The sequence below is a fragment of the Bison bison genome, unplaced genomic scaffold, assembly GCF_000754665.1.
Source record: "Bison bison bison isolate TAMUID 2011002044 unplaced genomic scaffold, Bison_UMD1.0 scf7180017864309, whole genome shotgun sequence".
Taxonomy (NCBI): domain Eukaryota; kingdom Metazoa; phylum Chordata; class Mammalia; order Artiodactyla; family Bovidae; genus Bison; species Bison bison.
The window spans coordinates 10,105,364-10,128,969 of record NW_011494881.1 but is presented as its reverse complement, the minus strand read 5'-3'; the positions used below and the strand labels follow the sequence as shown (position 1 = coordinate 10,128,969).

General features: G+C 39.5%; 1 protein-coding gene across 3 annotated transcripts in view; it reads right to left on the bottom strand.

Moving 5' to 3' along the window:
* Window positions 1-1,035: 1,035 nt before the first annotated feature.
* LOC104997535 (chromosome unknown open reading frame, human C10orf11) overlaps window positions 1,036-23,606 on the bottom strand; it is a 926,454-nt gene continuing 903,883 nt past the window's right edge. Inside the window, exons 5-6 of one of the 3 annotated variants that reach the window (XM_010852385.1) lie at window positions 14,667-14,744; window positions 3,749-3,807 (exon numbers count right to left, since the gene is read on the bottom strand). In XM_010852385.1, coding sequence (XP_010850687.1) covers window positions 14,715-14,744 — 30 coding nt within the window. In that variant the 3' untranslated portion in view covers window positions 3,749-3,807; window positions 14,667-14,714. Of the gene's footprint in view, window positions 3,808-14,666; window positions 14,745-23,606 lie in introns of all 3 variants that reach the window. The other 2 variants (XM_010852381.1, XM_010852384.1) reach the window with 2 other exon arrangements.

Here is a 23,606-nt window from a genome sequence, read left to right as displayed (position 1 = left end):
TTTGAAGACATGCTCAGAACTAGAGGAGAATTCTCAGAGAGATTTTAAGTGGACTGTTCTAAAACTCTATCTTTACCACAACCTGCATCTTATTGAGACTCCAGTCCCTTCTCTGAGAGCTTCTGTACTAGTACAAGAACTCCATAAGTTGCTTTAATTCATCCTATTCCTTTCCGTCAGCCAAACACCAGAGTCTGACAACTATGACTTCAAAATAATGATCTACTTGGAAGTTATGCAATATGGCTAAATGCTGTCTGGCAATGAACCAACAGATAGAGCTCCCATCCAAGATGACTTGGGTTTCTGAAAGCAACAGAGTTGAGGCCTGCCATTTCTAAGACTGGCCTCTCCCTTCAGTATGTGCTCACCCCCAAAGGCAGATGGGTCTCCTTCCTCAGATGCAATCAAGTTACCTTGCAATTTATGTGCAACCAGGTACTTAGATAACAGTTAGAGGTACCAAAGGTACTGCCTTTCCCCTGGGTTTCTATCGCTCATCGTTTACTGAACAAATATTTATGGATCTCTGATTAAGTAGGAGGTCCTGTGACAGGCACTGAAGATACAGTGCTAAGTAAACACCCGTACCTCCAACCTCCACCCCACCCTGATCTCCACTGAAAGCTGCTGTCCAGGAAAACAGCCCCTGAAAAGGGGAAACTGACCGAATGCAAATGGATAGAGTGGGATCAGAGGAGCTTTCCTTGGAGCTGTGGTGTTTCAGCTTATACCTGAGTAGGAGTTAGTGATATGAAAGAAAAGAGTTAGAATCTATATTGCCCCTCAGGGAGCTTTTGCATTTATAAGGAGTTCAAGACATACACAGACCTGACCTGTGTTATATAAAGCAGAACATAAGCAACTACACAAAGGAGATAAGGGCTTCCCAGCCGGCTCAGCAGTAAAGAATCTGCCAGCCAACGCAGGAGACACAGGTTCACTTCCTGCTCCAGGATATTCCCCTGGAGAAGGAAATGGCAACCCACTCCAGTATTCTTGCCTGGAAATCCCCATGGACAGAGGAGCCTGATGTGCTACAGTTCATGGGGTCGCAAAGAGTTGGACACAACTTAGCAACCCACAGCAACAAAGGAAATTAAGAAGGGGAGAAATCCCATGAAGGTGCAATAATTAAAAATCTCCCAGAGGAAGCACAGAGCACTGGGCATCACTATCTCTAGGAGGTCTGGTTTATCTGTACGTTATAGATGGAAAAATAGAGTCCCCTGACTCCTGATCATTATTCTGAGCTCAGACTCCTCTTGCATTTGAATCTACAGTCCTAAGGACATGGATCCCTGGCCTATCAAACTCGACATTGGAAGTCACATAAAAGGACAAGCACAGGGAAAATGGCATGTATAGAAAAATAGCAATTTGTACATGAACGACTACCTACCAGTTTGTGTAGTCGCTGGTGCGGAATGAAAAGAGATTGGGAACCAGATGAATCAAAAAGTATTTGCAAATAGAATTTCCACTTAGGGCTTTACAGACTGAGTCCAGACATCATGGAGGATTTCACCTGGGAAACAACTGGTGTAATTTGCTTTATAACGTGGAAGCATCTCTCTGGATAAATGTTTGTAGGCTGTTTCCATGGAAATATTAACAAATGACCCTCAAGGAGTTTGGTGATCTAAGGAATCAGAAACTTAGAATAATTTCTTTAACTTAAATAAAAAAAAAAAAAAAAAAAAAAAAAAAAAACAAGATGTCATTAAGTGGTTTCATTCTGGTGCTGAAAACTATCGTTTTCCTCATTTGTCACTGCATGATTCATGCCAAGCTGAAATATATTAGTCTCATATTTTCCCTACACATATCAGCCCAATAGTAATTCAGCCTAATAGGCATCTTTGGTTCTCTCTTTCTGGTCTCCTCATGACCATAAGTCCAAAGACCTGGCCATCTTTCATGATGCTGACTTGCTTTTTCAACATCCAAGTACTTAGCAATGATTAGGCAACAAATGTATTAAATATATATTAATTGCTCAAGAAAATCAAGACATTTGTCTTGGCTTCTATTAAATAACACTTTTTCCATTGGTGTTATACTCTGATGTCAATCAAGAGTGTCTATTTTAATTCAGATCACACTAGGCATTTTTCCATATTCCAAGTATTACCCAAGTATCTTCAAAACTTATTGCTCTATATTCCTTTTCTTCAAGGTTCAGATTTTTTATTTTACTGTTACAATGACAGATGACCTTTGCCCCGTTACTGATGACTATCACTTATTTGATCAAGTCCTCCTGTTGTGAAATCTCAATTTCATGGCCAGATGAACTGAAGCAGGCTTGAGGGCTCTGAGACTTCAGTTTCTATTCATGTAATCAACACAAACTCAATCAATTCAAATACAAGAGACTAATAAATAAATCCATGAGACTATGATGCAAGGCTTAATTTGTTATTCCTTCTAGACAGGGTATAATAATTTGTGTAGAGGAATCCCCCCCACCCCTGTGAAAAACAAGTCTTTAAAGGGATATACTCAAAACCTTCATAAGAATATTCAGAAGAGATCTGTTCATACCCCTCAAAAACACATTGGCAGCTATTTATGCTACTTGACGTTGAGCAAAATTGATTTTCACAAATTGCACACTTTCAGAATGGAATCACAACTGAACCCTAATTAAACCAATGCATATTAATTATGTGTTAATTAATACTAATTATTAATTAATTAATTAAATCAACTCCACTGAATCCAGATATCAAACAGAAAACACAAGTCCAAGTCACAGATACCTGGAATCCTACAGAATGTTAGTGTGCCATTTAACCAAAGCCCCCACATCTCCCTAGAGGGCCAGTTCCATCACTTTCTGATAATCTCTACAGACTTGGCTCCTACCTACCCATCCTGCAATGCAGCTTGGATGACAAAGCTGGAAGAGCCCTTATTCAGTGTCCCTTGAATGTACAGAGCAATTTTCTGCTTGGGGAAGTGATGTGTAAAAGTATGTAGAGCCCTCAACCTAAGCCTGTTCTTACTTACCCTTGGAAGATAGATTTGTAACTATGAAATATGACTGTGGTCATAACTAGAATAAAAAGGGGTAAACAAATTACATCACATGGCCTCTTCCTGTCCTAACCAATTAAAACAGAAGTGATCACATGGTCCTTGGCTTAAACAGCCAGTTGGAGATAAAGCATGTTTAAACTATATTCCTTGCAGACTCTAGAGATGACAATAGAAATTCAAGGCTTTGGAAGAGCTGGGTAAGCCAAATTAAAATTTCAAGGATCAGAGAATTCAAGGAAAACTGCATATTGATTCTATCCTTTTAGCTGTAATGTAGAGTTCACTCATTTTGAAATTACAGATTTCAACTATAATACTCCCAAATAGTGACACTTTTACAAATATTAGTGAGTTTCCCAATTTCTCTCCACCACTTTCTCTGGAGGTAATGACCTCCTTTGTAACTTTTAAGTGTGATAATCTCTTTGCTTAAAGAAAAAAAAATCACAAAATTATATTCCACCATAGACCTATTTGCCTTCCCAAAAGACTGCCACTAAATTCTATTTAATGTGAGTCAAAATTATGAGGCTTGACAGGTATGGTTTTCTTATCACAGACTTGAAAATCACTTGTTCCATCCAAAGTGCCAAGGCAGCAGTAATGATTCCCGAGCTCTGCACAGCCCAGTATCTCTCCCTGTAGCCACAAAACGCAATAAAAAGCAGGGTTCCTACCTCGGTGACTGGTGAGTTCCCTGGAAGCAGAAGGCAGGGGTGTGTAGCGGCTCTTAGGAGACACAGCAACGCTGTCACTGGAGGCCTGTGTGAAAAAAAAAAGCACACCAACATGAGCAACGCCAAACACTAAACACTTCTGTTTACCAAACTTGTCTCCTTGGGATCTGGGTTTGGAGAACATGTTATGGACCAAGGTTCTTCTTAGGAAGCAAGAGCTGTCTCTGTTGAGATAATATTTTGGTAAGTGTCAGGTCAAATACAATGCTTTGAGGGGACTTGGTACCGGTGGAAGGGATCTGAGACAAGGGGATGGTTTGTTTATTGAGTGGAATTGTGAGGAGGAGAAGGAAAAGAGATGTTGAGGGCAGGAAATGATGCAGACTTAGATTTCTGTCACAGTTATTCCCCAATAGATTTCTACCCCAAATTCCCACAGATTAAACCCTTACTGTACATAGATTTCTATGGAACCAGTGAAGAGGCTGAGCTCGGCCTGCAGGGTGAATGGGACAAAGAGAGCTTGTTTCCTGGGCCCAATGCGGCATGGAGACAGGGGAAAGGTGAAGACGTAAGAAGCATGAAGTGACCCAGGAGAAGGATACATGATATCGAAGACCTTGCAGTTGGGGTTGTGGCTACATTTAACAATAGCACTAAAAAAATCATCTGAAATTTGAAGTACAATGGTTATCAACAAAACTTTGCCATTTGGAGGACTGAGAGAAAACGATATGAAATCTATCTGTGCAGATGCTTTTTTTTCTACATGCAAAGTTCTTTAACCATCCACCTTGATATGGTGTGACCCAGGCTGCTCTCTGTCTCTAATTAGTGCTACACCCATGGGGGCTAAGGTGTGAGGAAAGACCACAGCTGGAGAGCCGGGTGTCACTCCGGGCTACTGACCAGTATGTCATATTCAGAGTGAGGTAGCGTGGAACACGAAGCATCACTGCTGCAATTCTTACTGAGACTTCTGAATCAAACACTACTTTTTTTTTTTTTTTTAATATCCTAAAAAGAACATCTGCTAGGATCAAAATCCTAAGCTTACAACCTTTCCAAGCTTCATGAAAAAGTAAATTTCATTAATGCTACATTTTTCTTTCTGGAAAAGGAAATACATTTATGGGATATATTTGCCCTAGTAGGAGCAGGCCTTTTCTCCAAAGAGATTATAGACATTATAGGAATCAAAACTAAGTAGGAGATTAGACCTACTTGCTAGAAAAACCCTTTAAACCCTGTTTCTGACATTTGAGATGTTTGATTAAGCGGCTTTCAGTGGAGACTTAGAGAAAGAGTTCTGAATGGTGCAAAAGCAGAAGCTATGTCCCTAAGGTAGAGACAGATTTTGGGTAGCATTACTTAACTCCAGCAGCAAGAGAAATATACTGTGTTTAAAGCTTGATCCAAGGGTATCGGGTCCAGAAAGATCAAAGTTCAGTCCCTAAGAAAAACATTTGAAAAAGTACCTAAAGACTTTTTCAGATGCTGTAATCATATAAAACAATCAGCAATTAGATTAAAATTCAAACACTAGAATCACCAGGTGCTTCTCCATTTGGCATTCAAGGTCTCCTGTAATCCCTATTTGATCAATAGGGCTTCCCTATTTGATCAATGAGACACAAAGAGAATGTTCTAAGTATGGCGTCTATTCATCGTATGCTGCTCCTGCTTGAGGCAGGGGAGGAGCAACCAGGGCTGTCCTTCCACAGATCTACTATACTTCCTCTGAAAGAGGCCAGAGCTTCTCTCCCTGTCAATGTTTCTGCTCGATCTCATTGCTAAAAAAGCCTGAAGATCCAGGATGAGTTTTAGGTTGCTATATTGTGATGTTTCTTGGTATTTTTAATCTCAATTTGGGCTGTTGACAATTTGATGACAGCTTTTCCTAAAATTACTAGAAGAAACTACCTCTCAGCAAATATCTCTGACTGGGCAAAACATTCATGTTTTGTAACCAAGAGTAAAATAGTGATTTAAGTTTTATTTCCAGTTTTAGTCGAAGCAAAAATTGTGTGGCTTTAGTTCTGTTTTGCAGTCATCATTCTATGCCTAGCATTTAATTACTTTCTGCTCAGTGTCCATTTATAAACTCAAGCCATGGAAAAGAAACCAGGATGAGAACAATTTTGCAAACTATGCCTTTTGGTGAGACTTTCGTGGCTGGATGTTTGGGAAAACTGCTACAAACCAAGATTCTAAATACCAGTTCTTTGACTTGACTTTTAGCAAAATGAAGTCCGTGTGATCTTTTTAATAGTGATGTTGAAAATTATGCTTAGAAGCTTGATTCAGAAAAGCACAATCATATGAAAGAAGTGGACAAAACAGTGTCTTATATTTGCACATTACCTGTTCCTGATTAAAGAATTACCCTTGAAACTGAAGCAATACATTCATAGTATATCAGGAATGAGATAATAGAAACATTAGTGGAAATTTTTAAATAATGTTTTCCTTTATGTGGATAAAGCAGATATGCCTAAAATGGGATCAGGAAAATTGGGGTAAATCAGACTCCTCAGAACTACAAATGATTCTCAAATCTTTAAGTACTTGGAAAATTTTCTAACCATCCATGGCAAAAAATTACACTTTCACATTTTACTTTATGAATCTCCCCGTTAGAGGATTTTTGTAACATCTACAATAAAATATTAGCATTTAGAATATCTGTCTCTAAATAAATAAAAATATAATAAAAATGGACAAAAGAAAAAAAAAGATAATTCAAAGAAGAGAAAACCTGAGTGGCCAATAAATAAAAGAGAAGATGGTCAAATTCACTAGCCCTAAGAGCACCTCAGATTAAAACAAAGTACAATTTTTTGTTCATCATAGTTGGCAAACTTTTAAGTCTCATAATAAAGAGTGCTATAGAGAACCAAGGGCAACAAAACTCTTAACCTCTCATCTTTTGCCAGTGGGAATGTACATTGGTTCAACCACTTAGGAGAGTAATTTAGCAATATCTAATAAAACTGAAAACTGGTACTGCAATTCCCTTTAAAATATATACACTATGGAAAATTTTACTCAGGTCTGTAAGGTAGATCATAAAACAATGTTTATTGCAGCATTATTTACAACAGAACAAATTGGAAATAATTCAAATGTCTATCAATGAGGAAAATGGATAAATAAAATGTTGTATATTCATATGACAGAATAATATTTAGCACTTAAGAGCAATAAAGCTGATTTATAGATCTCAATTTGAATAGGTCTAAAAATTTAATGCAAAGTGAAAATGCAAGTCGCAAAATGATAAATGCAGTGCAATACTATTTATGTAAATGTGTAGTTCTTTGATCTCATGTGTATATGGAAAGATCTAAAAAATATAAAAGTTAAATATTAAATTCATGAAAATGGTTGCCCCTACCAGAGAACAGAGTAACAGAATTGGGGCTAATGGAAAGTGGGGAGCTTCAATTTTACACTTAAGGTTTATTTCTTTTATTGAAACATAACACTTGAAAAAAAAAAAAACAAACAACATATTAGAAAATACAAATCCTGTAGGGTAACTAAGCATGCTTGTTATTTTTCAAACTTCTCTACATTCTTTGAATTTCTCAAAATTAAACATGAAAATTGAAAAAACAGGGTCCTGTTTCTACCTAATCCATACATCTGATGTTGAAAACCCATAATTAGAGGACACTTTCTCTAACAGTTTTCCAGTACTTGCACAAAATGAATTAAGGCCATCTCTGGTTGGCTTTTTTGGTGAAATATCCCAGTTCTAATTCTTCTTAAGGTACTGAACTGTAACAACGGAATAGAAAAAGTGGATAAATAGCAATAAATATAAATCCCCCACTTCATGCCAAGGCTTAAGATGCTCATTCTACCTGGTAAGTCTTTCTACTTAAGATTGGCCAAAGCATATGTAGGTTTTTGTACTTGTCTCCTGCTCACAATTGGACAGTTACTAATAATTTTTTAAACTCACATCATTAATGATAATGGTCACTAATATACCGTGCTCTGCAGTTTCCATCATGCAGAAAGGAAGCTAGAACTCTGGCAACCTCATTGGAAAAGATTCAACGAAATACAGTAAAAGAGACTTGCAAAGTGAGAATTTCATTCCGCGGTTCCAGAAAACAAATGTCTTCAGATGAACTGTACAATTCAAGCCCCTCCCATTGGGTGCATTCCACGGAAACCTGCATTCCAGTGGATATGTCTGAATATCATGGATGCCCGGCAGGAGCATGATACAGACCGCAGGAGGAGATATTTGGCAGGCTTCAAAACAAGAAGGGGGCAGCTACAAAGTTGTTTAATAGCCATAAATCTCCAACTATTTTTCACAAAATACCATCTAAGACCAGAGCTCCACAACTCATTCCCCATCACTCAGCTCAAGTGGAGCGCTCTGGCATGCTCACTCACCCTTAAATCATACACTGCATAAAGTGATCCCAGGTCTGGGAAATTTGTCAGCCTCTTTCAAGTAAAAGCAATCTTCGCTTTTCATCACAATTCATTCCCTGAAACTGTGGTATAAAGCTGACTCTTCTAAAAACATTTATTTTCTCTCATAAGAAAAAGCGTCACTCATTTAGTTATCAAGGATTTAATAACCACCTACTATATGCCAGGCCCTTTGCAGAGAATACCAAGAAAAATAAAATCAGGACCTTAGTTGCATTCTTAACTCATCCAAAAAAAAAAAAAAAATCATGATTAATGCTGGTTAGGAAGAGTCACCAACTCATAGCCTGATCCCCATATTTTGCATCATCCAGAACTTTGACCCTAACCTCTAGGATGACAGCTGAGCACATGGACCAGTAATTACATTCTTGCTTGTTTCTTCTTCATACTAACAGAGAGCTTTCGAGATTAACTCTATTAAATTTCTGAGATTAACTATACTATTAACCCCAGTACCCAACATGCTGCCAGAAATACAGAAAGATGTCAATGCATAATGCTTGAATGAATAAAACATTTTAATGTCAAAGAGAAAACTATATACCATGATTATAATTCAACACAAAAGCACAAGCCAAGTTGCCAGAGGCAGAGGTAAAGACTTGACAGCATCTCAAGGATTAAGAGCCACAGAACCAGCCTAAGGATGGAGTCTTCCGACCTGCTCACAGGTAGAGGCAGCACGCCTTCCAGTGGGAAGACAGGAAGCCTCCACTGTAGACGCAACATGTTGGGAAGGTGGAGGAACAGGAGCAACTATATTCTTGTCCAGAGACAGAAGCCAACAAAAATGAGAGGAAAATAAAGGGTAAAAAGGGATGAGGGTGAGGAACCAAGGGACCAAGAAAGGATAAAACTGGGCAAAAGGCAGAGTCAGATCAAGAGCCCAGCATTCAGCTGACTGAGGAGGTGGGGTGGAGGCGTAATTCAGAGCAGAAGTCCCTCAGGGAAGGGGCGGGTTGGGTGGAGGGCTGCACCAAAGGCTGTCTGGAATCAGGAAGCCCTTTGCAGGAAAACCACCTCTGAGTTTGCCATTGATCTAAAGGGGCTCTAGTTCTGCCAGTGCCTAAAAGGTCATTAGGCACAGAGTTGCAGTTCTGAAATGCTTATGGGAGAAAAAAGGAAAGAAGGACTATAGATTGGGCGTTTTTTGGACCTTTACAAAAGTAATCAAGTCATAGAATGTAAGAGCTGTAAAAGACCTTTTCAGTCATCGAGAGTAGTGGTTTCCAAAATATTTTAGCAGATATTTTTATAACAAAAAAATCAGATCAGATCAGATCAGGTCAGTTGCTCAGTCGTGTCCGACTCTTTGCGATCCCATGAATCGCAGCACGCCAGGCCTCCCTGTCCATCACCAACTCCCGGAGTTCACCCAGACTCACGCCCATCGAGTCAGAGATGCCATCCAGCCATCTCATCCTCTGTCGTCCCCTTCTCCTCGTGCCCCCAATCCCTCCCAGCATCAGAGTCCTTTCCAATGAGTCAACCTTCACATGAGGTGGCCAAAGTACTGGAGTTTCAGCTTCAGCATCATTCCTTCCAAAGAAATCCCAGGGCTGATCTCCTTCAGAATGGACTGGTTGGATCTCCTTGCAGTCCAAGGGACTCTCAAGAGTCTTCTTCAACACCACAGTTCAAAAGCATCAATTCTTCAGCGCTCAGCTTTCTTCACAGTCCAACTCTCACATCCATACATGACCACAGGAAAAACCATAGCCTTGACTAGATGAACCTTTGTTGGCAAAGTAATGTCTCTGCTTTTGAATATGCTATCGAGGTTGGTCATAACTTTCAAAAAACCAAAACCATCTAAATACTGAACATTATGGAAATAATCATATTTATTTACAGTAACCAAATATAAACTTGCTTGCTTACTAAGTCACTTCAGTCGTGTCCGACTCTGTGTGACCCCATAGATGGCAGCCCACCAGGCTCCCCCGTCCCTGGGATTCTCCAGGCAAGAACACTGGAGTGGGTTGCCATTTCCTTCTCCAATGCATGAAAGTGAAAAGTAAAAGTGAAGTCGCTCAGTCATGTCCGACTCTTAGCGACCCCATGGACTGCAGCCCACCAGGCTCATCCATCCATGGGATTTTCCAGGCAAGAGTACTGGAGTGGGGTGCCATTGCCTTCTCCATAGTGACCCCATGGATTGCAGCCTAACAGGCTCCTCTGTCCAAATATAAACTAAATATGCTAAATTTTTATTACACAATATTAAGTGAACACAGTAAATATAAGAATAGTATTGATATATCTGTTGCTATTTTTAACATAATATTTGCAATGAGTAAAAGGATAAAAGTTAATAAGCAAAGATGCAAAGATTTTTGTGAACAATGTGGTTTGCAATGATTTGATTTTTAAACTTTATTTAATGGTGCCATTGCTTTTGGCGGTTTAAAATATTTAAAAATTAAAATCCTACCAGGGCTAATGTGAAACAACACACTTTCCATCAAGTATCCCCTGAGAAATCTGTATGCAGGTCAAGAAGCAACAGTTAGAACTGGACGTAGAACAAAAGACTGGTTCCAAATCGGGAAAGGACTACGTCAAGATTGTATATTATCACCCTACTTATTTAACTTATATGCAGAGAACGTCATGAGAAACGTTGGACTGAATGAAGTAAAAGCTGGAATCAAGACTGCTGGGAGAAGTATCAAGAACCTCATACATGCAGATGACACCACCCTTATGGCAGAGGCAAAGAGGAACTAAAGAGCCTCTTGATGAAAGTGAAAGAGGAGAGTGAAAAAGTTGGCTTAAAACTCAACATTCAGAAAACAAAGATCAGGGAAACTAGTCCCATCAGTTCATGGCAAATAAATGGAGAAACAATGGAAACAGTGACAGACTTTATTTTTGGGGGCTCCAAAATCACTGCATATGGTGACTGCAGCCATAAAATTAAAAGACACTTGTTCCTTGGAAGAAAAGCTATGACCAATCTAAACAGCAATACTGAAAAGCAAAGACATTGCTTTGCCAACAAAGGTCCATCTAGTCAAAGCTATAGTTTTTCCAATAGTCATGTATGGATGTGAGAATTGGACTATAAAGAAAGATGAGCACCGAAGAACTGATGCTTTTGAACTGTAGTGTTGGAGAAGACCCTTGAGAGTCCCTTGGACTGCTAGGAGATCCAACCAGTCCATCCTAAAGGAAATCAGCCCTGAATATTCAATGGAAGGACAGATGCTGAAGCTGAAACTCCAATACTTTGGCCACCTGATGCGAAGAACTGACTCACTGGAAAAGACCCTGATGCTGTGAAAGATTGAAGGCAGGAGGAGAAGGGGACGACGGAGGATGAGATGGTTGGATGGCATCACCGACTCAATGGACGTGATTTTGAGCAAGCTCCAGGAGTTGGTGATGGACAGGGAAGCCTGGTGTGCTACAGTCCATGGAGTCAGAAAGAGTCAGACACGACTGAGTGACTGGACTGAACTGATCTGATCTTTCCAATCCCTCCCATCAGAGGACAAGGAGACGTGACAGAAGGAAGGGGCATAGGAGTTAAGGAGGAAGGAGAAGGGGGCAGAAAAGAAAGGGGCATGGAGTGGGACAGGAACAAATGTGTCCTAAATGCTTTCTAAGTCTAATGGTTTCCCACTGTATGCATATCTCCTATTACTACTCTCATCTGCGAAAAGAGAAAACTGAGACCCAGAAAGTATAAGTCACATGCCCAAGGCCATACAGTTCTAAAATCTACAGTGGGATTAAAAACCAAGTCAGCCTGATTCTCACACTCCAAGGAGTTCCGCCAGTCCCACACCTTCTCGGCATCAGAGACCCCAAGTCTTTACGATACACCTTTCCTGGCCATCGCTCCACTTTGCCTCCTGCTACTGTCAGTGGTGCTCTTGTCTGGCCTCTTTTGCAAGACTGTCAAATTCAAGGGTGCAGGGACCAAGATCTGTGTTAACAGTGAATGCCTTGCAGCTCCTAACAAACCAGCCTCTCCAAGCATGAAGAAAGGATTATCAAACGAGAGAGAATGTACTAATACCTTGGGTAATTTTAAAGGTAGAACATCCTATCTTTAAAGACACAGTCATCTTTGTCCACAGAAATATGATAGAACACAAGTTAATACTTTGCTGCTAATCATTAATCCTTGCAGAGGATTTAGTCTGTGTCATATGTTCAAACAGAATGTAATATATTACAACCCCCAAGTAATGAGGGTCTATATATGATTATGTATATGTCACATTTCTTGAGCACTCTTTATATGGAGTCATTTTAAGCACACTCTTTCATTTAACTATCTCAACAACCTTAAGATAGAAATATCATTTTATAAGTAAGACGGTTGGGAGTTAGAGAAATTAAACAACTTGCTTGAAAGCATTCAGGTAGTATATGGAGGATTTAGAATTCCAACTAACACAGCTTGATTTCACAGCCTGAATCCCAACCATTCTGCAATGAATTTGATGTTCAACAGTAGAGAAGAAAACCTTCTTGGGTTTAGTACATATACTAAAATAAGCAATACATTTCTAGCGCTAGTGCTAAGTCACTTCAGTCATGTCTGACTCTTTGCAACTCTATGGACTTTAGTTGACCGGGCTTCTCTGTTCATGGGATTCTCCAGGCAAGGATACTGGAGTGGGTTGCCATGCCCTCCTCCAGGGGATCCCCCAACCCAGGGAATGAACCAGCATCTTGTACATCTCCTGCACTGAGATATGATTAAATTCATGTGAATATGCAATGTGTTCTGACATATTAATAAAACCATTAAGTTATTTATTAAAAATAACTGACTATGTAACATAGATGCAGAGCACTTCAGATCTCTTTAGCCCTTTGGGGTTGACATAACCAATGGTATCTATGGTCAACCTGTACCAGCTCACAAAAGCCAATGGTTAACTTTTCAGGAATGCCATATTTAAGTTGATAAACACAGTTGTTATTTAAAATTAAATTATATATACTTGTGATTGGATAAATAATATTAAAAGTAAAGGTAATATATAACCAAACTCAGCACTTTCTGTTTTACAAACTTTACTACTACTTATGCTCTGGAAAGTATTCATGTCTATTATATTTACATAGCAGAAATGCTATATAATATATACCACTTCATAGCTCTTTCCAACTCTTCAGTGATGTGACTTTGGTAGCCTGACATCAGCCATGACGGAAGTATTTACAGCAGAAATTGGCAAATGCTACAAATTAGTGATTAATTATCTTATGGATTTTTTAAACGTAAGAAAATGATGGGAAAATACGAATTATTCAGATTAAACCTAAAGGTTATGTTGTGTCTATAGCCATTATATTGTGAATAGCACCAAAAAGTTGAGGAAATATTTTTCAAATATTCAAAAACTATTATCTGATTCAGTAAAGAAGTTGCTCACGCTATTCACAAAAGAGTGCAGTTCTGACATAGTAAGAAAAGAATATAATTAATGCTCATGTCAGAACTATACTTATTCGTCAACTGCAACCTTATATTGACAATAGGTATGAAAGTTTGACCAAAATAACCAAAAATATTTGGTAAGACTGCATTAGATGACTAGAATTTATAACCAAAAGGATTAAATATTATTTGGTTAAAATAATTAAGTATTATTTGTAAGCTGTGTACTACTCAATCTTTATATACATAAAATTATAAAAAGCTATGTACATGTATATATGCATAATATTTTTTTCCAAAGAGCTGCTTGTTAAACATTCCCAGAATACCACTATCTTTCTCTCTCTCTCTGTATATATATATATAACATTTATTATATAACATCTAAGGTATGTTTGGTGTTAAAACAATAGTAAGAAAAAGCTAATTAAGTTTCAAAGATTCTGTCAACTTATTTACAATTTGGATATCCTCTACTTCTCATTTTCCTGTGCTCTGATGCCTTACTGACTAAGACTTGGATCCACACACCATCCTCTGTATGACCTTGGACAATAAACTCTTTAAAGCTATACTTTCCTCCACTGTAAAATGATAATGACAAAAACAGTCATTATAATGATGATGATAGTTAAAAATTGATAACACTTACGTGTGCTTACTTTGTGTCTGAAATTATGCTAAACACATCCCGCATGTTAATTTATTCAGTCTTTACAACAGTTCCATGAGGCAGTTCTAAATCCTATTCCTGTTTTACAGATGAGGAAAACTGAGGCCCAAGGAAATTAAGTAGGTTCTTGGATTACTAGTATGTAACAGAGCTGGGCCACAAAGCCAGGCAGCAGTGGTTCCTGCCTTAATCATGACGCTATCTGACCTTTCTTCACTTAAAGGCAAAGAGGAAGGTAAGAAACAAAGATCTTAGCATTGCTCATTAAATATTAACTATACTTATTTTTACTTTAATTTTGTATAACATCTTACTTCTTCAACTAGATTTAAATGTCTTGAAAGGTAGGGCAAAGGTTTTATGGCCTCTCCTACCCTTCGTAGTAGCTACAACAGGACATACGCACCATGTGTAATCAATTATCTGTACACGGATGGACTCTCCTCCTTACTTGTCAGACAGAAAGGCACTCCTGAGATTCCTTCTGTGGACAAAAGTCATGAGATCTTTAGCTGGTTACAATCTGGATTCATCCATAGCTTCCCTGCATTACTGTGATGGCCCGTCTTTAGTAAATAACAACATATGGCATTTCTCATCTGGGTTTGCAAGGCTGTCTTAGAAATAATATTATGTCATGGTATTCCTACAAGGTTGATTTATTTTGGCTTAAAAGAAGGAACTTGCCTCATGTGTCTCTCTTCCTCTCAGAGAGTTTTTTTTGTTTGTTTTTTTTTTTTAATTCTCAAGGGCTGCAGGTCAAGTTCTGTCCTTGGAACTAAAGTAGTTTTCCAAAATGAGGTGGAGCCAGGTCTGTCAAGCCGGGCCAGCTCTGCTGTCAGTGCCTTTCCCAAATACATCAGACCCTCTGCTTGTAAAAATAAATTGATACCAATGCAAGAAATTTATTAGGAGATGACAGCCTGGTTCATAATGGAAATATGGAGAAAACATCATCTCTCAAAACTGACAGTGTATCCATCATGCCTCAGATTCCTGAGATAGAAGCAGACACTGTCACATACAATCCACTGAGGACACATCTTCTTGGATTTCCTTATGACAGGAAACTCTGAAATAATCCAGAAGAAGGAAAGGACTTGTGCTGCCCTTAATGTGCGTGGCCATAAATTTTTAGTATTAGCAGAAGAAACATGTGGCCAAGGAAATGAATGATGGGGAAAATCAGGAGGCCTGGGATTCTCAAAGGGCCCCTTCTTTTCTCTGGGGGGTGATGAACTGGGACAGGGGTCAGAGGAGGTTACTGCAGTGCTGTGAGGGACATCAATACCCTGTTGTGTGTAAGCAAAGCCAACAGGTGGCAGGGCACCGCTGCAGACGCCACAGTCGGCCCAGCCTCAGGTCTGTGATCAGGTCTCCTTGCCCCGCCATCTTCTCAATGGTGGTTATTTCCCTTAGCTTGTTATTTGTATTGATAAACTTGAGACAATTTAGGAGGGCCATTTTAATTAGGAATAAATGCGAGGATATTCGTGGGGATCACTAGAGGCCTGATCTTGGCAGGCTTAATGAGGTGACCTATCCAACCCCAGATGAAATAATTGTGTATTGTATTAAAAGTCGCTTTGGAAAGTAAAATCATGGTAGTGAATTGGAATGAAATGAACATGGTATTAAGGGGAAAAAATATTCACTGCCAATTTTATGGGGCTTTAAAATATTTATGTTCTAAACTTGAATTCTTCAGAGATTTGCTGAGTGTTGCTAGAACCAGGAAACTTTTTAATGAGATATATACATATTTTTTAAATTTACAGATCTTTTTTAGCAAAAAAGAAAAATAGAAAGTCATAAATGTGAAACGGAAAACCTAAACAAGGTAAGCACAGCCTTAATGGTCTTATATTCTTAATTTGCTCTTAATATTGGAAAAGAAATAAAAACATGAGAAATGTTATTTAAATGTAAATAATACACAAGGAATCTTTCATGTCTCTTTCTACTTGATTAAGGCACAGGGACACCAGCATGAATGTGATATCTCAAGAGAACTTCAGTTTTGTTGCATCCGCTGTGTTGTATGGATAAAAACAGGATACGAGCGCTCTTGGGTTACTTAAGCACAGTCAAACACAGGGTTTTGATCCACTGCCCAATATAAACCCTTAAGAACAGCAGGGCAATAAATTACATGCCCTTATTCATAGGTAAGGGGGTATGAAAAAACACAGAAATACGGAACCCTTCTTCAAATGCTCTCATCCTGTGAAAGAGGCAAAGGAACTTCGAATTGTTCACATTTGTTTCGGCCAGTCTTCCTGGTTCCCTGTCTCCAAAAAGACCTAAAACTCTGTTGACTTTGCATGTCCAAATTAAATATATCTGTGTTTCCTTTTGCTTTCTATCTAAGCGCGTGCCAGCATGACTTAACATTCATCCAGAGTTTATTTCAATATTAGTGGAAAACAAGTCATTTTTCAGTTTAATGAATAGCATCAGTGTCTGACTTTAAACCAAAAATGTGATCTTAAACTTGATGGATCTCACCAGAAGGCACATTTTCAAATTATTTTTCTATTGGAGGTTATGAAAATGGCTTCCCAAATTATTGTGACAGCTGTGAGGGGGAAACCCACATCACAGATAGGGCAGCTTAAAATAAAACTCAGACCTAAAAGAATGGTAGTTTCATTTGAGAAATGAGAAAAAGCGAATGGAGAAAAAAGCATGAACCACATGGGAAGAGGGAAAAATACCTCCTTTGAGCTTTAGGCAACAGGAGAAAAGAATCATGTAAAACAGTTGAAATTCCCATACTTTTTTGTTACTACCATTTTTGTTTCCAAATCATTCTAAATTGGGAAGGTGAAGGCTGAGCATTACTGATTCAAAAAGACTCCAAGAGGACATCTGATATTTCTTCCTTATTAAGGATGATGGAGTATAATTGATGTGCCTGGTGCTTGGCCAATTCCAACTTTTTGAGAATGCTGCTTAATGTGCGGACATTATTTTTGGACTACTGAACGCCAGAAAATAATGAGCTGGCATTCAGCTTTGGTGAATAAGGCCCTGAATTTTCATCTAAAAGCAGATTTGAGTTATTGCTGTAGATAAGGTGTAACTGTGCAAGGGAATTTTATCCATGTTTCTCCCATGAATCATAAATGAGGAAAAAAATTACTGTCTAAATTGCACTTAAAAGGAATAAAGTCTTTTCATGTCATACATGATTTATCAAAATGATCTCATTTTAAGGGTACTGTGGTGTATCTTGATTAATCACATTAGGGAGCGTGATGAATGGCCTCTTTAATGGTAACACAGGATTTATTGGCAACATCCCGACTTGAACCAGAAGGGTAAGAAGTAAAATATACAATAGATAGCTAATGCAGATAGGGTGTCACTAATGCTCTGACTTGTTTTAAGACTACACAGGGAGCCTTAGTTTCAGGACATTCTGAAGCTGCCAGGTGGTGGAGAGCAAACTTGGGTGCAGCCATGATTACACTGTAACCCTTCCCTAACCTGTTGCAACCCAAATACAACGGTCCACTCTCCTGGGCCGTAAAGAGAAGGCGTGTGTGAAATCTGGACAAATCACGGAAATTCCTACTAGGGAGAGGTGGATGCTGCCTTTCGAGATCAGCGCCCCCCACCCTTTTCGCCCTATTTCAATATCCTCTTCACATTTCGCTTTAATATCCTAAATGCCTTTTTCTTTCCTCCAGCCTTCTCTAGTCTGTTCCCACTAATTTCCTCTAAGGCTGACAGATCAGAGGCTTTCCTCGAACTGTTCCTTTTAGAGCTGAGGAGCCCTCCTCGTAATCCTGCTGCTTGTCTGCAATTAATCCTTCCAGTTGCCACATTATTAACACCACCACCCACAGACAGAGGAAGCCCTGACCCACTGGACACTGGCTCCCGACTGAAGCTTCAAAGGTGCCAATCACACCCTAGTCAGAAAGGTGCCTGCTGTCAGCATCAGAGCTTTCCATTCTCTCCTCCCTGCTGATCAAACATTCTTCCTCAGAAGATTAATTCAGAGTCTCCGCCCATTTCCTCCCAGATCCTCTTTGCCTTTTTGGTTTACCCAACGATCCATCTTTACTTGGAAAAGGGAAGCCGCGGATAATGGAAGCCCTTTCAAAACAAAAGCTGGGCAAAGGCAAATTTAAGTCCCAGCTGTTATCAACTTTTTTTTTTTTAACTCATTTAAACACCTTAAGGCAGTGAGGATTAGGGCCTGGCCTGAAATCCTATTCTTTGATCAAAGACCCCAAGACTTTACACAAACATAATCACAAGGCAATGGATGCCCCTCTGAAGGCTGAATTGATTTGTTTGACCACAGTGCTGGGATGAGTTAGAAAAGCTGCACACTGGGTCCACCAACTCTCAACATACTTGTATCACCAGGCCAAGTGACTTAGAAATTATGTATTTTCTTTCATCGTTACTGGAGCAAAGTCATCTGCACATTCAGATGTACCTGCGGGGAGAGGGAACAATGAGAAGGGAATGTGAGCAGTGTGGGTGCTGACTACAGCCTGTTCCATCCTGGGGCAGGAAGCAGAGGTTTAGGCTCCAGAAAGGGAGGTGAGAAGGAAGCAGCTCCATTGTCTCTGATATGGAGTCAAAGTTCAGGTTCTTCTCTGGAGTGAAAATGCAGGTTCTTCTCTGCAGAGAACCTGTGTTTACATTACCCAATGCTACTGGAATCTTCTCCAGTCACTTAGTAACTGTAGTTACCAGTCCCTATCTATTAAAGCGGTCTTAATAGAAGAAATCAGCAGGACCTTCCATGCGACTCATTCACCAGATTCCTCACCATCTATGCTTCCTCACCATCTATCCAGGTCTTTTAGGACCAGAGGCCAGGACTGACTCAGAATAAAATCTTCAAGAAAGTCTTTGGAGATGGTCAAATAACAAATTCTCATATTGACTCATGGCTCAGTAGGGTTTACACTTGCTGTACATATCTAGAAGTAAGTAGTTTTGAAGTTGCATAATAAAGAACATTTAATGTGAAGACTGAGGAACAATTGAAAACCAATATTCAAGCTTATGAAGAGGTCTTTATAAAGAGGGTTTTGTTTTTGGATTTTTGTGGTTGAGAGAGTAGTTTGTTATTCACACTACAGAGAGACTGTCAGAAAATGAGATTATAGTCATATATAATTAAGAATTCTTGGTTTATATGACTATGTTAGGGCAACTGACTACAAATTTCCAGAGCAGGTTACAGAATCTCCTGTTGAACAGTTGTTGAACAGTTCGGAAAGAAAAGATTACTTTTTTGATCCTAAATGAAACAATCCAACTCAAAGTTCTTCAGGAAAGTAAATAGGGAAGACAGACTTTATGCCACAGTGTAAAAGTCCATAGAATCGCACATGGTTGGAGCCAGGCACTCAAACTTATCACTGGGGTTTCCTATCTCTTAGCTTTGTTCTCCTCCATGCCAGCTTCAGTTTCTCCACATGGTGACTTACCAGGAGCTGCAGATCTATGAGACCATCTTCAAAGACAACAGAAAGAAATTCTGCTGCCTGAAAGTTCCAAGCAAAATCTGGGAATCCATGGCCTTGTTGGGTTACATGCTTATCCCTGAATGAAGCTCTGTGGCTACAGGAAAAGGAACACTGCTCAAATGAACCTGGATCTGGGTCCAGTTCTAGCACTGGGGCAGTAACTGGCCCACACAGAGTACCACAGATTAAAGGTAGGTGGATGGTTCCTCAAAGATAAACCTGTTCAAGAATACAGTGTAATGGACACCATATAGGCCCAAAGAGCAAATTCTCCTTCAAAAGCAGACAACTTCCTACATCAATATTTTGTAGCCCCTCACTACATACTCGAGACACTCAAAACATCTCATCACCATCTTCGGGCAAAACGGAACCCACTATCCAACAGTGAAATTCTGAGTCATCACCAACACCAACAAAAGGCCTCCACATCCAGAAAATTCTCCCTGTAAGGTCTTTTAGATATCACATACTTTAAACTTTTCAGGCTTTCAACTGGCACCAAAGAGCTTTAAAATTTTTTAAATATATATTTATATATTTTAAAGAAGTCTGGTATCCCACAGAAGATTTTAAAAAGCTATGGTAATCTAAAGGAAGCAGCATGTAGAAAGGGCCAGAGACAGCTGCTTGGGTCATAGTGCAACACGGAAAAAGGAGACCGGAAACGCAGACTGGGAACTGAACCACCAGCCATCACAATGGACCTTTGGAATAAGGACACCCCTCTTTCACTCCTATCTCCTTACATGTTTGCATGTCAGGAGGAAAAAATCAATCTAATATTTCCTATATAAGTCAGGAATTATAGACCAGGCTCCGGCATCCCTGGGATTCTCCAGGCAAGAACACTGGAGTGGGTTGCCATTTCCTTCTCCAATGCATGAAAGTGAAAAGTGAAAGTGAAGTCGCTCAGTCGTGTCCGACTCTTTGCAACCCCATGGACCACAGCCTATCAGGCTGCTCCATCCATGGGATTTTCCAGGCAAGAGTACTGGAGTGGGGTGCCATTGCCTGCTCCGAATTTCTAGTTAGTATGCGTCAAGTAGCTATTGGCCCTGGTCACTGGGATGAGACATTATTTCCACTTTTGTCCCCATGTAGAACAGATAACACCACAAAAGAACAGGTGACCAGTGTCAAAAAGTAATACAGAGAAGTACTCCAGGAATGACATTCTAAAAAGTCTCTATCCTAAACATTAATTTCAGATGTCTGGAAAGTAAATTCTTATTACCTTTCTTATTTTTCCAAAGGCATTTTCCTGTTAGTCTATCACTCAGCCCTCTTGTTAGCTCTTTCTAAAGTTTGTCTTGAGGGTGCTTGCCCTGAATGCACCAAAGAATTCAGGTTCATTGCTGTCTCAGGTGAGGACCCTGCACTCTGGGCAGTGTGAGTGATTCCCTGAAGATCTCTGTTATATGTAAAACTGGGACCTTGGCAGGCTGAGAACTGGCTACTACATTAGAGTTTTATACTCCCCTAAAGACCCAAAGGAAGCAGGCAGGATTCTTTTCTTAGAAATTCAACAATCCCCACTATGGTGACCAAAGTGGGATACATTTGAATGGTTCTTCTGTTAGGCTACTAAATGTCTTCTGGGCTGTTGCCCACATGCTCTGAATGTCTACACCGGACAGCTAAAAATCTGAAGAAAAACCATGTAGCTTGGATGCTGATATTTAGCATCCGTGTGTACAGATATATCCATGCATGGGAACTGCAGAGGACAGTATAAGTTTATAAAAGGCTTCGAGTTCCAAACACAGTCTTTCTTTGCAAAGTTAATATTAATTGCCCATTTGTGAACCTTTCTACATGAGAATTCCATTCTGTCTTATGGTATCACAAGTAGCAGAAAACAGATGCCTATCTATTCGGAACACCCAAGAACACTGAACACTCATTACTTTCTAGATGTGAACATGTTACCTCTACATTATTAAATATTAACTTTCTCAATACTCATGCGTTAGATTATAAAATCCAGTTGCTATAGCAGAATGGAGTCAAGAAAAATAATGAAAAATGGTTTAATGGATGCAGTCATTTGTGAAATAACCTCTAAACATCATTATTCCTTTCTCTTTTTTTTCAAAATTATCTGATAGTCATTCACAGAGCTACTCATGATAAAGCTCCTATTTTGTTTTATGCTATCCATAATTGTTGACATCAAAAGTTTCATTCATCTAAATATGTATGTGTTTAGATAAGAGATTCCAGACTCAAGTACGTGAGAGAGTATTACATGGAAAATGACTAACCAAGTGTCACAATAAGTAAGTCTTATGTCCTATGCAATATTTCTAATTATGCTAGCAGCCTCTTCTCCCTGCAGCCAAAGGAAAATGCAAAACTGACTCAGAGCCTATTTCCTAAAGAAACAGTACCACAAGCCTCTAAAATCTTAGTTGAAGGACTAAGACTACACTGGAACACAATGTAGTCTAGAAGGATTCAGTCATTGACAAAATACGCATGAACCTCCCTGAGTGGTAAACTTCATTCTGGATATATGAATACTTAGGAGGGTCCAAATGGCAAAAATGAAAAATAAAAGGAAATGAGAATAGTCAAAAAGGAGGGGAAAAAAATAAAAACAAAAGAAAGAAGAAGAAAAGATGCTTCGGTGTTATTTCTCAAATGAGAAATCCGGTAAACCATTTTCCACCATTTTTCTTAACTCCGTCATACTGTATCAACTATACTTTGTACCATTTACAAGACAGCGAGTATGTTTCACAAACCCTCTTTCCCTTTTCTCCCATCTAGGATTCCTGTGATTCTAAAAGACAATCACAGCCGCCTCCAGGTCCTGAGTTTATCCTGCACCCTCACATTTGTAACCAGTTCACAGAAAAGTTAATGACACGGTGGTCAGGTGCAACCTGGATGATTACAAAGGGCCCAGAAGACTCCCGAAAGATTCAGTGGGGAATGCGGGCCTATGGTTTAGCTGGGATGAAGCAAATTTCACCGGATTTTTTAAAATCAGTCCCTCCTCCTCCCATCCTCACCTCTACCAGAGAATTTCTGCAGACTTCAATTAACTGAGCAATCCTGTTTTAGAGAAGACACAATTCCTGGCAAAGATACATAATGTTCTACCCAAAGTGACCGTCCTTAGACCATCTTTGTAAAATCCAGAATTTGATCATGCCTCCTCTACTGCTTAAAAACCACATTTTGATTTACCTTGTTTTGTGGATAAGCGAAAATCACCACTTGCTGCCCAAAAGGCCCTCTGCCCTGACCCTGGCCTATTTCTTCTCCCACCCACCTCTCCCTTTATTCCTCTGTGAGCCAGCACTTGACCTTCCTGTTCCTTCAGTGTGCCAGGCCCAATCCTGCTCAAAACCTTTGCACAAGCTTGATGTTTCTTCCCAATCTCTTCCCTCTCAAGACTTTTAGTCTAGTTAACCTCTTACCTTTCAATTATCAACTCATATATCACTACATCAAAAAGATTTCTCTGACATTAACTTAACACATACTTCCAAAGACCCCAAATTTCTTTTGGGGGAACATATCATCAGATCAGATCAGTCACTCAGTCGTGTCTGACTCTTTGTGACCCCATGAATCATAGCACACCAGGCCTCCCTGTCCATCACCAACTCCCGGAGTTCACCCAGACTCAGGTCCATCGAGTCAGTGATGCCATCCAACCATCTCATCTTCTGTCGTCCCCTTCTCCTCTTGCCCCCAATCCCTCCCAGCATCAGAGTCTCCTCCAATGAGTCAACTCTTTGCATGAGGTGGCCAAAGTACTGGAGTTTCAGCTTTAGCATCATTCCTTCCAAAGAAATCCCAGGGCTGATCTCCTTCAGAATGGACTGGTT